Source organism: Hordeum vulgare, chromosome 1H (genome assembly GCF_904849725.1).
Source record: "Hordeum vulgare subsp. vulgare chromosome 1H, MorexV3_pseudomolecules_assembly, whole genome shotgun sequence".
Taxonomy (NCBI): domain Eukaryota; kingdom Viridiplantae; phylum Streptophyta; class Magnoliopsida; order Poales; family Poaceae; genus Hordeum; species Hordeum vulgare.
Genome location: NC_058518.1, coordinates 470,676,780 through 470,691,556, shown reverse-complemented (window position 1 = coordinate 470,691,556; position 14,777 = coordinate 470,676,780). Strand labels below are relative to the sequence as shown.

General features: G+C 49.6%; 1 protein-coding gene across 1 annotated transcript; it reads right to left on the bottom strand.

The window, feature by feature from the left end:
- Nucleotides 1-8,602: 8,602 nt before the first annotated feature.
- Nucleotides 8,603-9,650, bottom strand: LOC123415487 (transcription repressor OFP13-like). The gene has a single exon (XM_045106739.1). The coding sequence runs from the start codon at nt 9,479-9,481 to the stop codon at nt 8,735-8,737; it is 747 nt and encodes a 248-aa protein (XP_044962674.1). The 5' UTR covers nt 9,482-9,650; the 3' UTR covers nt 8,603-8,734.
- Between the last annotated feature and the right edge of the window lie 5,127 nt (nt 9,651-14,777).

The following is a 14,777-nucleotide window of genomic DNA, read 5'->3' as shown; positions in this document are numbered from 1 at the left end:
CGCGCGTTCGCCGTCCCGAGTCCGAGTACGGCGGAGGGCCGCCGTCCCGTTGCCCCCCGAGCGCGCATGCAGGCATGATGCATCGCCCGCCCATTTCCGTGCTGCGCAACCGCGCGCGCGTACGGGAAGAGAAGACGTGGGAACGTGCCGCGCGCCCGTGCGCCGGCCGGTTGCCTCGCTGATGGGCAGCGCCGTACCGCGGCCGTGCTGTATAAGTATAACTTGGCCCGGTAGCCGGTGGGGGTGGTGGGGGTAGGATACACATACATACCTCTATACGTAACGTGCACGTGAGAAAAACTTACCCTCTCGTTTAGGGTTTAGGACCTCCGACGGCGATCCGATCGCCGACGTGAGGTTTATCGATCGCTGGGCTAGTCCGCGTGAGCCAACTTGGGCGCTTCCAACGGGGGCGATGGCCGGAAGCAATGGGTCATCCTCCTCCTCGGGGTGGACGGGGAAGAACCTTGAGGATATGCTGCAACACCTTGATCTGAAGGATGAGAGCTGGATGATGTGGTGGTGGGCGAAGAGGAGGTAAAGAAACTTGAGGCGGACGCGCGGTGGCTGGCGATTGGTAAGTTACACACCTCTCGGCCTTTCTCATCAATAGCTATGTTTGAAACCCTAAAAACAGTATGGGGGTTGGCTAAACCCCCGAAGTATAGAGAAGCGGGAGACAACCTGTTTGTGTTCCAGATGTTCTGCTTGGGGGACTGGAAGAAGGTGGTCCATGGAGGACCGTGGCTGTTCCGGGGCATGGGTCTTATGGTGGAGGACTATGACGGGAAGACGAATCCTGCGGAGGTGGTGCTCGATGGTATCCATGTCTGGGCACAGATTCACGGGATCCCTAATATGTATAGGAGTACGGATATTGTGGATCAGCTTGCCCGGCGTATTGGCAGGGTCAAGGAAATTCAACTCTCTCCTAGACTGTTCTACACAGGAGATTACGTGCGAGTTCGCGCGCGTATACTGGTTGGCAAACCTCTTACTAGGGTTACGGCTTTGGTAGTTTCAGCGGAGGGCCGGCGCATGTTCACTATCAAGTATGAGAAAACACCATATTTCTGTCAGGTGTGCGGTCTTATGGGACATAACCATGAGGAGTGTGGTGATGGTGTGTGGGAGGCAAAGCAGAAACAATGGGGGAGCTGGATGCTGGCACGGAGGAAGGAGGTGGCGTCGGGGAAGAGAGAGGAGGACCAGGCGGGAAGAGGTGGTCGGTCTGGAGGAAGAGCGAGAACTGACGGCAGAGGGCGTGCTGGTAATAGGGGCCATACATCTCCAGCTCGTAAGAGATTGTCCCAAGATGCGGGATTGGATGATGGACAGGGAGAGGAAGAGGATGTAACTAGTCCTCTGAAAGCACCCAGACCAGAGGGAGAGGCTTCGGACAATGAATCAGGACCCCGGCGTAGTCTGCACTTAGCTATGGCGATTTGTGAGCAGGAAAGCACTAGGGTGCGAACAAGATCTAGCAGCACGCATAGCATGGGAAGTGAGAAGGACCGGACAGAGGGAGGGAGGTTGATGAATGAGGTTATTACAGATAAGCCCATTCCACCCCCCGCCACCAACGTATATTTCTCCCCGAGAGCTCAAAAAAGCAAAAAAGACATCATCACCAGTCAAGTACACTACGATGGTGGCATCAGGAAAGGAAGTTCAGACCTTGGCACTTACGGCGGCCTCCCTCGAGGAGGACCACCGGGCCTAATGTCGATCCTATGCTGGAACTGCCGCGGGTTGGGCGACCCCGCGATAGTTCATGAACTCCGCGATCTTGCGCGGGAGAGTGCGCCGGCTGTTCTTTGTGTTGTGGAGAGACAAATATCAAAGAATCGCATGGAGGGATTGGCAAGAACTTTGGGATATGAAAGTGCATATGGAGTGGGAAGCTCGGGCAGAAGTGGAGGATTGTGTATGTACTGGAGGAAGCCCCTCATACTTCAGTTGCGTAATTTCTCCAAATATCACATTGATATGGAGGTAAATGAGAAAGGTAGAAATCCTTGGAGATTGACATGCTGGTACGGGGAGGCAAATAGGAGCTTGCGGTATAAAACGTGGGAGATGATGCGTTTCTTGAAGGCGGACAGTGACCTACCGTGGTTATGCATAGGAGACTTTAATGAGGTCCTAAGGAGAGAGGAGCAGCTAGGCCCAAACGAGCGTGATATGGGGCAAATTCAGGCTTTTCGCGAGGTGGTCGATGTGTGCCAGTTGGGGGATCTAGGGTATATTGGGCTAGACTGGACCTTCGAACGTAAAGTTCAGAATGGGGCTACTTGCAGAGTTCGTCTGGACCGAGCCTTGGCTTCGGTGGAATGGAGCGCCATGTTCCCAATGGCCTCGTTACGTCATCTCCAGGCGGTCAAGTCGGATCATTCCCCTATCCTCCTCCTAAATAATATGGAAGCACACAATCAGAGAATAGGGAAGGGGAGGCCTTTTCGATACGAAATGATGTGGGAGAGGCAGGAGGGTTTCCAAACAACACTCCAGGAAGCATGGATTGCGACCACAACTACATCAACAAAGGAGATAGGGGAGAAGCTGAAGCGTTTGGCAGTAACACTGGCGGGGTGGGGCTCCAGCACCTTTGGTGCGGTGCGAGTAGAGCTCAGGACGTTGAGGGCGAGGCTTAAGGTGTTGCGGGAGGATCCCCATCGAGTTTCAGCAACCCGTGAGGAAGTTAAAATAGAGGACATAATTATTGAGCTGAGATTCCGGGAGGAGATCATGTGGCGCCAACGTGCACGTATCCAGTGGCTTATGGAAGGGGATAAAAATACAAAGTTCTTTCATAAGAAAGCCTCGAGCAGAAGAAAAAAGAACACAGTGGTGAGCTTGATGCGCCCTGACGGATCCGCATGTGATGATCCAGGGGAATTGCAGCACATGACAGTCCAGTACTATGAGAATTTATATGCTTTGGAGGGGGTTATTGGAATGGAGGAAGTGTTATCACATGTACCTTGTAAGGTCTCCACACCTAAGAACGAGATGCTTGTACAGGTTGTAACGGAGGAAGAGGTAAAAAAGGCGATGTTTCAAATGTACCCCACAAAGGCCCCAGGACCGGATGGCTTTCCGGCGCATTTCTTTCAAAAATACTGGCATTTATGTGGTGCGGAAGTGACCAATATTGTTATTCGAGTGTTGAAAGGAGAAGACTCCCTCGAGGAGCTTAACAGTATGTTCATTGTAATCATCCCTAAGGTATTAAACCCCACATTACTATCTAAGTTCCGGTCGATTAGCTTGTGCAATGTGCTCTTTAAAATTGCATCCAAAGTACTTGCTAACCGGCTGAAGCAGATTCTCTCGGAAATCATCTCTGAAGAACAATCAGCGTTTGTGCCAGGCCGCTTGATCACTGATAATGTTATTACAGCTTATGAATGCCTTCACTTTATGAAGAATAATAGAAGCAAGAAGAATGGGCATTGTGCGGTAAAGCTGGACATGATGAAAGCTTACGACCGAGTCGAATGGGTCTATCTAGAGGCCATTATGAGGAAGTTGGGTTTCTGTGAAGTTTTTGTGCGCCAGATTATGAGAGGGGTAACCTCGTGTCTTTCTCCGTACTTTTTAATGGAATGCAGACAGAAGGTTTTAAACCATCAAGGGGTATTAGGCAAGGGGATCCGATCTCCCCATACCTGTTTCTAATTGCGGCAGAGGGGCTCTCCTGTATGCTGCATCAAGCCAGTACGGAAGGGGTGCTTGAAGGTATTCAAATTGCTACACTAGCGCCAAAGGTAAACTATCTACTGTTTGCGGATGATTGTTTGCTTTTCAGTAAGACTACTTCGGAGAACGCCTACAAATTGAAGGATATCCTAACAGCATACTGCAATGCATCGGGCCAGCGAAAAAACAATGAGAAATCATCTATCTATTTTGGGAAGGGATGCCCGGAAGTTCAGAGGGAAGTGTTCAAAGGCATTCTTCAAATACACAGGGAGACACTCTGTGAGAGATATTTGGGCTTACCATCAGAGGTGGGGCAAGCAAAAAATGGAGTATTCTCATATCTGAAGGACCGTGTATGGAAGAATATCCAAGGGTGGATGGAGAAGTGCTTGGCAGGCAGCGGCAAGGAGGTTCTTATAAAATCAGTGGTGCAGGCGATACCAACCTATTCTATGGTGATCTTCAAGTTACCACGGGGGTTATGCCAGCATATCACGACCATGATTCGGAAGTTTTGGTGGGGGTGCAAGTCAGGGGAGAGGAAAACGGCATGGGTATCGTGGGAAACGATGTGCATGCCAAAGTACAAAGGGGGTTTGGGATTCCGCGACATGGAAATTTTCAACCTGGCTTTGCTCGCCAAACAGGTTTGGAGGGTGATGATGGAGCCCAACACAACGAGTGCAAGGATTCTGAAGGCGGTCTACTTCCCATGCACAGACATTCTGTCCTCCCAGCTCGGATCACGGCCATCGCAGGTATGGCGGGCTCTCTGCGAGGGTAGAGATATTCTCAAGACAGGGTTAGTAAAACGGATTGGAAATGGCAATGATACTAACATATGGAATGACAATTGGCTGCCCCGTGATTTCTGCCTTCGCCCCTTAGCTGCGACCTCGCCAAATCCCCCGGAGAAGGTCTCGGACCTAATATCACATACGAACAGATGTTGGGATGACAATGCTCTGGATGCTCACATGCTCCCCATGGATGCTGATATCGTGCGCAAGATCCCTCTTAGCTACACTGCACAAACAGATTTCTATGCATGGCATTATGAAAAGTCAGGTTTGTTTACGGTGCGGTCATGCTACAGAATGGTAGTGGCAACAAAACTGCGGCGGGAACGCTGGCTCAATGGAGATGCAGAAGCTTCAGACACCGACCGACAAGAAGCAAACTGGAAGAAACTATGGGGGACAAAGGTGCCGGCAAAACTTCGGTTGTTCGCTTGGCGGCTCGCTCGAGCCTCACTACCAACGGGACAGGAGAGGGGGAGACGACAGATGACAGTGATACATCATGCCCAATCTGTCAAGGGGCGGAGGATAGCCGGCGCCATGCGCTACTGGACTGCAATATGGCACGCAGTGTCTGGTCTTTGCGGGCCGATGACGATGATTCCTTACTTCCAGCCTATGGGGATGAAACGCAAGACCCGAAGCTATGGTTACATGGGATGTGCAACACACTAATCTCTGAGAGGTTCATCGCTATCTTGACCACACTATGGGCGACTTGGTGGGCTCGACGAAAGGCCATACATGAGAAGGAATTTCAGAGCCCCCTATCGACCCACCTGTTCATCGAGAGGTACCTTAATGAGCTGCGTGGTCTACCATCGACGCAGAAAAGTACGACAAGGAGGACCGATGCCTTGCCTGTCCCCAGGTGGATCCCCCCATCCGCGGGTGAGGCGAAGCTGAATGTCGACGGAGCTGTCGCCAAGTCCTCCAATATCGGGGCGGTGGGAGTACTATGCCGTGATGCACAGGGACATTTCATGGGAGCTTCGGCGATAGTGCTGATGGGAGTGATTGATCCGGCGGTGGTTGAGGCACATGCATGCAGGGAGGCAATAGCTTTGGCGGAAGATTTGATGATCCCAAACATTCGGATTGCATCGGACTGTCTGAGAGTCATAAATGATCTTCAAATTCAAGATCAAAGGGGCGAGTATTGCATGATCCTCCAGGATATTCAAAAGAGTAAAGCTAGTTTCAATAGTTGCACTTTTGTTTTTGAACGTCGTGATAGTAATAGTGAGGCGCATAAATTAGCAAGGATGGCTACAACCCTAGGTTTAGGGCGTCATCTTTGGCTCCAGCGTCCTCCTGACAACTTATGTATTCCCCAAAACATTATGTGTTGAATAAAGTGGGTTGTCAATAAAAAAAACATACCTCTATACGTACGTGCTGTGGTATTATTGCATGATGAGTAGGAGTAGTGCCCCAAAACACCTCGTGAGTGCAGATAAGCATATCCACGATTGCTGCATTTGCGAACTTGAAAAGCAGTCCGGTACTGGATGCAAATTAAGGTCTGCACCGGCAGATGGATCGTATGCTGGTTTGTGGTTAGTGTCTGACATGTATGGTTTTTTCCTTCGACGTCTTAGTCATACGAGGATGTCAGATCTGAAGTTCGATGCATGTCTGTGACGTTGCTCCGGTCCGATTCGTTCAACGACAATGACTTTTCCTTGAAGAGCCATCTTAGAGGCCCACAAAACTACATATCAGCTATGAAGTCGGGTCAAGCTCGGCCGAAGAAGTGTCTGCACGAATCGCAGGCGGCGGAGGAACGCACGGGAATCACTTCTCTTCGTAAGCTTCAATATCATACGAAAAAGAAACCCTTATAAAATCTTATAAAGAGGCCCAAGTCATTTTTATGTATCAAGTGATACTAAACTTTTCATCGTCTAGCCATAACCTATATGAACCCTTACAAATTCAGAAATTATTAGATGTGCCCAAGGCCTACCTTATATTTCAACAGTATCCTAAAACATCAAAAATTCTAAACGAACATACTTTTATTGAGAATTTACAGGGAGCTCCTACTTGGCCCTTCAGGCGCCAGTGAAGCTCCTTGGCCCCCACGCGCCGGCGCTGGTAGGCCAGTCTATATACACGTTCACATTTGAGAAAAAACAAAAGCATGAACAAATTGGTAGGAATGAAAAAAAATCATGAATTCAAAAAAGTTCATGGATTTTGAAAAACAAATCATGAACTTGATAACAAGTTGTTTAATTTGTTTTTTATCAAATTTGTTTAAAGTTCACAGACTTTGAATAAGTTCATCAAATTTGAAAAAATCCATTGAATCTGCAAAATAGTTCATCGATTCTGCAGAACTTTATGCAAAATTCATCTATTTATCAAAAAGTTCATCAGTTTTCGAAAATGATCAGCAAATTCTGTAAAAATGTCACAAATTTGAAATAGTTTATCGTTTTAGAAAAATCCTTAACTGATTATGGAAAAGTTCACAAAAAATCCGGTTAAAATCCGTAATTATCTGCCCGTGCGTGTATATCATTGTCATTGCTCCAAAAACACAGCGTCTTGATGGCCCTCTCAGCCAATGACGCGTGGGGCAGGGCAAGTACAGTGCCGAAGGGTAAAAAGGCGCGAAGCGCCATGGACGCAGGCAGGGACCATGGGCCAAAGATTCTTTTTATGGAACCAGGGCCGCCCATCTCTAATTGAACAAGAAGGCCTCAAAGTATTTAATGGCGTCGGACGAAACGACACAGCTGCGCTGCCACACCCACACGGTGGGCGCGGCCTCAGATCTGCGGAGTCGCCCCATCCACATGACGCTCACTGGACCTCCCAAAGGGGCCAGCAGTAGCGCCGTTCCTTTCACCTGAGAGGCTCTCCTCTCCTGAGGCGACGCAGCAGCGGGGCAACGAGCTGTTTGGCAGCACCATGGAGTACGCTGGCCCTCACCAACGTGAAATAGCCTAGCTTAGCTAGCCCAACCTGAATGAATTAGCTGCATTATACTGTACTTCGTGCTACAAATCCAGTCATTGTTTGCCGCGCTTCCGGTGTTGCATCAACGTCGATGCCAACCTGCAGCTGTCAGCTGTGTATCGCATACCGATCTCGACGGCACGTGCATGGCGCCGGGGACCATGCCGGCCGGCCAAACCGCTGGACGATAAGGCGTTCGCTGTAGTACGTAGCTTAGCTCGTCTCACATGTATGGCGTCTTGGCGAGCGCGCGTACGTACGACGAGATCTGTTACGTCGAGTTCACGGCGACCTCACAAAATGAGTCCAAACTCGCTCCTTGTCCGGCTGCGCGTGACACTGACGCGTATATTCATATTCTCTCGCTGGGCGTCACGTAAGTACGTAGTGCCGTGTGTTACAACTACAAGAGCTAGCTCACGTCGCTCTCGTCGTTAGCTGTTACGCGGGCCCGTATGCATGTAACTGGTAGTTAGCGGTTACGGCTTAGGCCCTGCTTTGGATGTCTTTTTTTTTTATCAAATACACTTGTAAAAATAATACATACCTCTATTCATCGGTTTAGTTTTGAGCTAATTTTATATTATGACCAGTATAATACTTCTGTAAAATATTACACTTGTAAAAATAAAACGGTATTCCAAACAGGGCCTTAGTTTCACTGAGTGTACTACTAGTACTCAGGATGAAAATGCCATTTGGAGCTCTGGCTCCATGGCACCCTTTCTTTTTGAAAAATTCAATATTTAATTTTTCTGTTTTAAAAAAATCTGAAAGAAAATATGCAAGTACACAAGGATGAGATATATATGTGTGCAAAAATTTAGGATGAAACACATTAAGATGCGATCTGTGCAAAAAAAACAAATCCATGGTCTTTTAGGATGAATAGTATCATGTGTTAAAATGCCAAAAATTTATCTTTTCTACACAGATCTCGTTTCAACGTATTTTGTTGTAAAAATTTACACACATGTGTATTATGCCTTCATTAATATCCATATTTATTTTTAGATTTTTTTGAAATGTAAAAATATGAATTTTGATGTTTTTAAAAATACGGCTCCATGAAGCCCGAGCTCCAAAACGCCTCACTCTACTTAGGAGCACTACAAACACTGGAGTAGTAAGTGGTAACACCAACACAACGTGCATTACTCATTGATCTGGAACTGCTAGAGTTTTACATGGCAAAATTAACTAAGGTACACGCAATCGGGCACATGGCCGGGCAGCTGAGAACCTGAGATTGATCTGGTTCACCGCAGGCCGAAAGCTCCGTTGCGGCCGGCGCTACTGCTCTCCAGGTCGCTCCCGGCGAGAGTGAAGGAGGAGTGGCCGGAGGAGCAGCTGGCGTTCGTGGTGACGACCAGGTCGACGAACGCGCTGACGATGGCGGCGTGGGTGCCTTTGCCGTTGGCGCGGAGGTACCACCCCAGCATCTTCTCCAGCCAGTCCCAGTCGCCCCCGCCGTGCGCAGTCATCATCTCTTCCATCGACGACCGGAAGTCCCGGTACGGGTCCGCGGACTCGAACGCCACCGCAACGCCGCCGCTGAACGACATCGCCGCCGCAGCCCCGTGACCGTGCGCGGGTGCCGGTGGCGGCTTCTTCTCGAGGATGGAGCTGGAGAGCGCGCGGGGCTCGAAGCGGAGGCGGTCGGACCGGAGGCCGCGGACTATGGCGTCGGCCATGTCCTCAGCCGCTGCGCCGGAGGCTTCGGACTCGGTGGAGATGCTTTCGGAGGCGGCACAGTCATGGTGTATGCGCGCGGAGGAGTTGGTCAAGGAGGAGGACTCGGCGGAGTCGAGGAAATGGGACGCGGCGTTCTTGGCTGCCGCCGCAGAAGCGGACGGGGACCGGAAGGAATGGGCCGTTGGGTGGCAGGAAGGCCACATCCATGCCTGTGGGGTGGCCGTCGGAGTGGAAGGCGACGACGGTGGAGTGTCTTTGTTGGCCGAGTTGGCGGGGCAGAAGAGAGAGCTCAATGGTTGCTTCTTCACCATTGGTGTGACCGTTGGTGTGAAGTGCAGGAGGACGCAGAACCGGTAGCAAAAACAGGAGTTGCAGAGGGAGAGATGGAGCCGAAGTGGTGAAGAGTGATGAGAAGCAAGTAAAAGAACTTCGTGTGCTTGTGAGTTGTGAGGGCATTGAGTATTTCAAACTCGGGGTCTTATTTGGTTGGGTACAAGCTACATGTACAAGTGTTAGGGCGTCTTCAAATCGGAGCCTCAAACAAACCGCATATGTCCGGACGGGCATCGTTCGGATGCCGTTTGCCAACCAACGCAAGGCTGTATCGGTCCGTCGAACAGTTAAGCCGTATTGTTTTTGACAACTCCGAAACAAACGTGTTAGAGCATCTCCAACAGCTGCGCTTCGCGCCGCGTCTAAAAAATATTTTTACAACGCGCGCGCCGGCTGGTTTAGCGTAGGGATAGGCGCTGGCTCCAACAGCCGCGCTATAATGCAGCGCGCGCCGTTCCAGCAGTGCCCAAAAATGCAGCGCGCGCAGCAGGCACAAACCACATATACATTTTAAAAAATACTAAAAAAACGATCAAACAAACAAAATAAATCAACAATAATAGTTATTACAACTCAAATAAATAGTTTCTCGTTCAGTACAACAAATAATGCAATAAACACAACCAATAGTTCATGAAAATACAATACAAATAAAACAATCAAATCATGCTCTTTGTCGTCCATGCCATGCCCACCACTCTTCAATCAGATCCTTCTGAAGATCATTGTGTGTTGCGGGACGCCGAATGGCATGATACGAGGCAACAAAACGGGCAACCCTTTCAGCCCTCCGTCGCACTCGCACGGGATGTCCCAATAGCTCATACTGTGAGTAGTCTACATCTTGGCCACGCTCATTCTCGATGATCATGTTGTGCATGATCACACAAGCATGCATGATGTACCAAAGCATTTTTTGATCCCAAAATCTAGCCGGTCCTCTCACAATAGCAAATTGGGCTTGTAAAATCCCAAATGCTCTCTCCACATCTTTTCTAGCAGCCACCTGAGCATTGTGAAAATCTAGATTTTTCTTACCTTCTGGCTTTTTCAACGGCTTCACGAAGGTTTGCCACTTTGGATAGATGCCATCCGCTAGATAATAGCCATAGTTGTACGTACGGCCATTTGCTACAAACTGCACCGGTGGCAACTCACCATTCGCAATCTTATTCATCAGTGGTGACCGGTTGACAACATTGATGTCATTCAAAGATCCAGGCATTCCAAAGAATGCATGCCAAATCCAAGTCTCATGATCGGCCACCGCTTCAAGGATTATAGTGGAACCCTTTTTTTGACCGTGAAATTGCCCATGCCATGCCTTTGGATAATTTTTCCAACTCCAATGCATGCAATCTATTGAGCCAAGCATGCCAGGAAAGCCGCGAGATTTGTTCATCGCCAATAGCCTTGCGGCGTCTTCAGCAGTGGGAGATCTCAAATACTCCTCGCCAAACACTTGCACAATTCCCACTGCAAAGCGCTTGACACACATGATGGCTTGGCTCTCACCCATAGCCAAGTGATCATCAACTAAATCAGCCGGGATACCGTATGCCAACATACGCAAAGCGACTGTCACCTTCAGAAAGGTGCTATGCCCGAGCTCTCCGGCGGCATTCCTCCTTTGCTGGAAAAACCGGTCATGGCTCGCAAGTTTCTCTGCAATGCGCTTGAACAAGTCTGTGCTCATCCTAAACCGGCGACGAAAATACGACTCCGGGTATGTGGGATTCTCCACGAAATAGTTCTTCATCAATCTGTTATGGGCATCAATCCTATCTCTCCAAAAAATTTCCCGACCCATAACCGAACCACCGTGCTTCTGTTTTTTATTGATATGCATAGCTATGATCATTGCAAGATCCTCCTCCTCTTCCATATCAAATTCTTCTTCGGAAGAAGCATACGACGAACTCATCTACAATGTTCAATACTATACTATAAAAAACTACAATTCAAAACATGCACCAAATTCATAAATTTGAAGCAATACATACCTTGTAGGCGTTTTGTCGAACACCTTGCGGGCGCGGCGCGACAGCGAGCGGTGGGGCGCTGTTCCTCGGACGTCGGAGGCGCGCGAGGGCCGGCCGGACTAGGAGGGGTGGGGCGGAAGCGCGGCGGCGCGGGGAGGCCGGGGAAGCGCCTGAACGGGGGGCGCGGGCGGCGGCCGCAGCGGAGACAGGCCGGGGAAGCGCCGGCGGGCGCGGGCGGCGACGACGGTTCGGGGATAGGCCGGTGCAGCGCCGAACAGTGGCGCGAGCGGCGGCGGCGGCGCGGTCGGATGGGCCGGTCGCGAGAGTGTACAGCGAGCGCAGAGAGTGCACAGCGCAGGAGATAGCAGGAGAGAGCGCAGAAGAAAGAAGGAGCGAGCGCGGGAGAGTCGCGTGCGCGGGAGCTGGCGCAGCAAATAATGGGCGCGGAATTGCGTTTCGGCCAGCGCGCTCAATTGAAAATGGCGCGCGCGCAGTTTTTGCGCGCCCGCTGGAGCTCCCCCCGCGTCGCGCGCGCGCTAAATCCAGCCTTTTTTAAGGCGCGGCGCTTGTATAGCGCGTCTGTTGGAGATGCTCTTAGGAAGGGGAAGGGGGGTGCGTGCTGGACGTGTGCCTTAATCCTTTCCATTTTTCCTCATTCCTTTTTCCTTTCTTCCCTTCGCCCCCGCTACACCACCCGGCTACCATGCTACACCTTTGTCGGAATTCTATGTATTTATGACCTCAAGCGTTTCAGCCGAGCTCTACCCCGCTTCTCCTTTATCGTCGTTCAACCCCTCTCCTCCGACCGCCCCGCCATGTGATATCCGCTATTATTGTACTCACCATGTGCGGCAACTGCTCGATGTATTGCCGGAGCTAGAATGATTGTCCCTTTTTGTTTCAAGCGATGGATTATGATTTAGAGTACATATATGAGCACTGTGCTCAGTCGTCCGATGGCTCGTCCTGTTAGGGAACGGTGCATAGGAAACAAAAAAATTCCTACGCACACGAAGACCTATGATGGTGATGTCCATCTATGAGATGAGATTTGGATCTACGTACCCTTGTAGATCATACAACAGGAAGCGTTAAGAAATGCGGTTGATGTAGTGGAACGTCTTCACGTCTCTCGAGCAGCCCCGCGAACCGTCCCACGAACTGTCCCGTGATCCGTCCCATGATCCGTTCCGATCTAGTGCCGAACGGACGGCACCTCCGCGTTCAGCACACGTACAGCTCGACGATGATCTCGGCCTTCTTGATCCAGCAAGCAAGACGGATAAGTAGATGAGTTCTCCGGCAGCGTGACGACGCTCCGGTGGTGGTGACGATCTATTCCTGCACGGCTCCGCCCAAGCTCCGCAGAAATACGATCTAGAGGAAGAACTATGGTGTCTAGAACTGAGTTGCACGTGGCAAAAGTTGTCTCAAATCAGCCCTAAATCACCATTATATATAGGAGGGAGGGGAAAGAGGCTTGCCTTGAGGGCCAAGCCCTCAAGGGTGCGCCGGCCAGGGAGGAGAGGAGGAATCCTACTCCAATTAGGATTGGAAAGTGGAGTCCTTCTCTTCCTTCCCACCTCCCTTTTTTTTTCTTTTCTTTGGTTTTGTTCTCTTGGCACCAAGGCCCTCTTGGGCTGTCCCACCAGCCCACTAAGGGCTGGTGCGCCATCCCTAAGGCCATTGGGCTTCCCCCGGGTTGGTTGTCCCCCTCCCGGTGAACTTCCGGAACCCATTCGCCACTCCCGGTACAATGCCGGTAATGCCCGAAAACCTTACGATAACCAAATGAAACCATCCTATATATCAATCTTCGTTTCCGGACCATTCCGGAAACCCTCGTGACGTTCGTGATCTTATCCGGGACTCCGAACAACATTTGGTAACCACACATATAACTCAACTATACTAAAACATCATCGAACCTTAAGTGTGCAGACCTTGCGGGTTCGAGAACTATGTAGACATGCATCGAGGCACTCCTCGGTCAATATCCAGTACCAGGACCTGGATGCCCATATTGGATCCTACATATTCTCCGAAGATCTTATCGGTTGAACCTCAGTGTCAAGGATTCATATAATCCCATATGTCATTCCCTTTGTCCTTCGGTACGTTACTTGCCCGAGATTTGATCGTCGGTATCCGCATACCTATTTCAATCTCGTTACCGGCAAGTCTCTTTACTCGTTCCGTAATACAAGACCCCTTAATTACACTTAGTCACATTGCTTGCAAGGCTTGTGTGTGATGTTGTATTACCGAGTGGGCCCCGAGATACCTCTCCGTCACACGAAGTGACAAATCCCAGTCTTGATCCATACTAACTCAACGGACACCTTTGGAGATACATGTAGAACACCTTTATAGTCACCCATTTACGTTGTGACGTTTGATGCACACAAGGTATTCCTCCAGTGCCAGTGAGTTATATGATCTCATGGTCATAGGAACAAATACTTGACACGCAGAAAACAATAGCAACAAAACGACACGATCAATATGCTACTTTCATAGTTTGGGTCTAGTCCATCACATGATTCTCCTAATGATGTGATCCAGTTATCAAGTGACAACACTTGCACATAGTCAGAAAACCTTGACTATCATTGATCAACTGGCTAGCCAACAATAGGCTTGCTAGGGACATTGTTTTGTCTATGTATCCAGACATGTATCTATGTTTTCGTTCAATACACTTATAGCATGGATAATAAACGATTATCTTTAAACAGGAAATATAATAATAACTATTTATCATTGCCTCTAGAGCATATTTCCAACAGTCTCCCACTTGCACTAGAGTCAATAATCTAGTCCTCACATCGCCATGCGATTTACATTGTAATAAATCGAACACCCATACAGTTCTGGTGTTGATCATGTTTTGCCCGTGGAAAAGGTTTAGTCAGCGGGTCTGCTACATTCAGATCCATGTGCACTTTGCAAATATTCACGTCCTCTCCTTCGACGTAGTTGCGGATGAGGTTGAAGCGTCGTTTGATGTGTCTGGTCTTCTTGTGAAACCTTGGTTCCTTTGCTAAGGCAATGGCACCAGTGTTGTCACATAACAGAGTCAATGGATCTAGTGCACTCGGCACAACTCCAAGATCTATCATGAACTGCTTCATCCAGACACCCTCCTTTGCTGCCTCCGAGGCAGCCATGTACTCCGCTTCACATGTAGAATCTGCTACGACGCTCTGCTTGGAACTGCAGCAGCTTACTGCACCCCCATTAAGAATAAATATGTATCCAGTTTGGGACTTAGAGTCGTCCGGATCGGTGT

Bases quoted from the DNA above. Each gene is read 5' to 3' on its own strand.
- LOC123415487 (XM_045106739.1), bottom strand. From the start codon at position 9,481: ATGGTGAAGAAGCAACCATTGAGCTCTCTCTTCTGCCCCGCCAACTCG.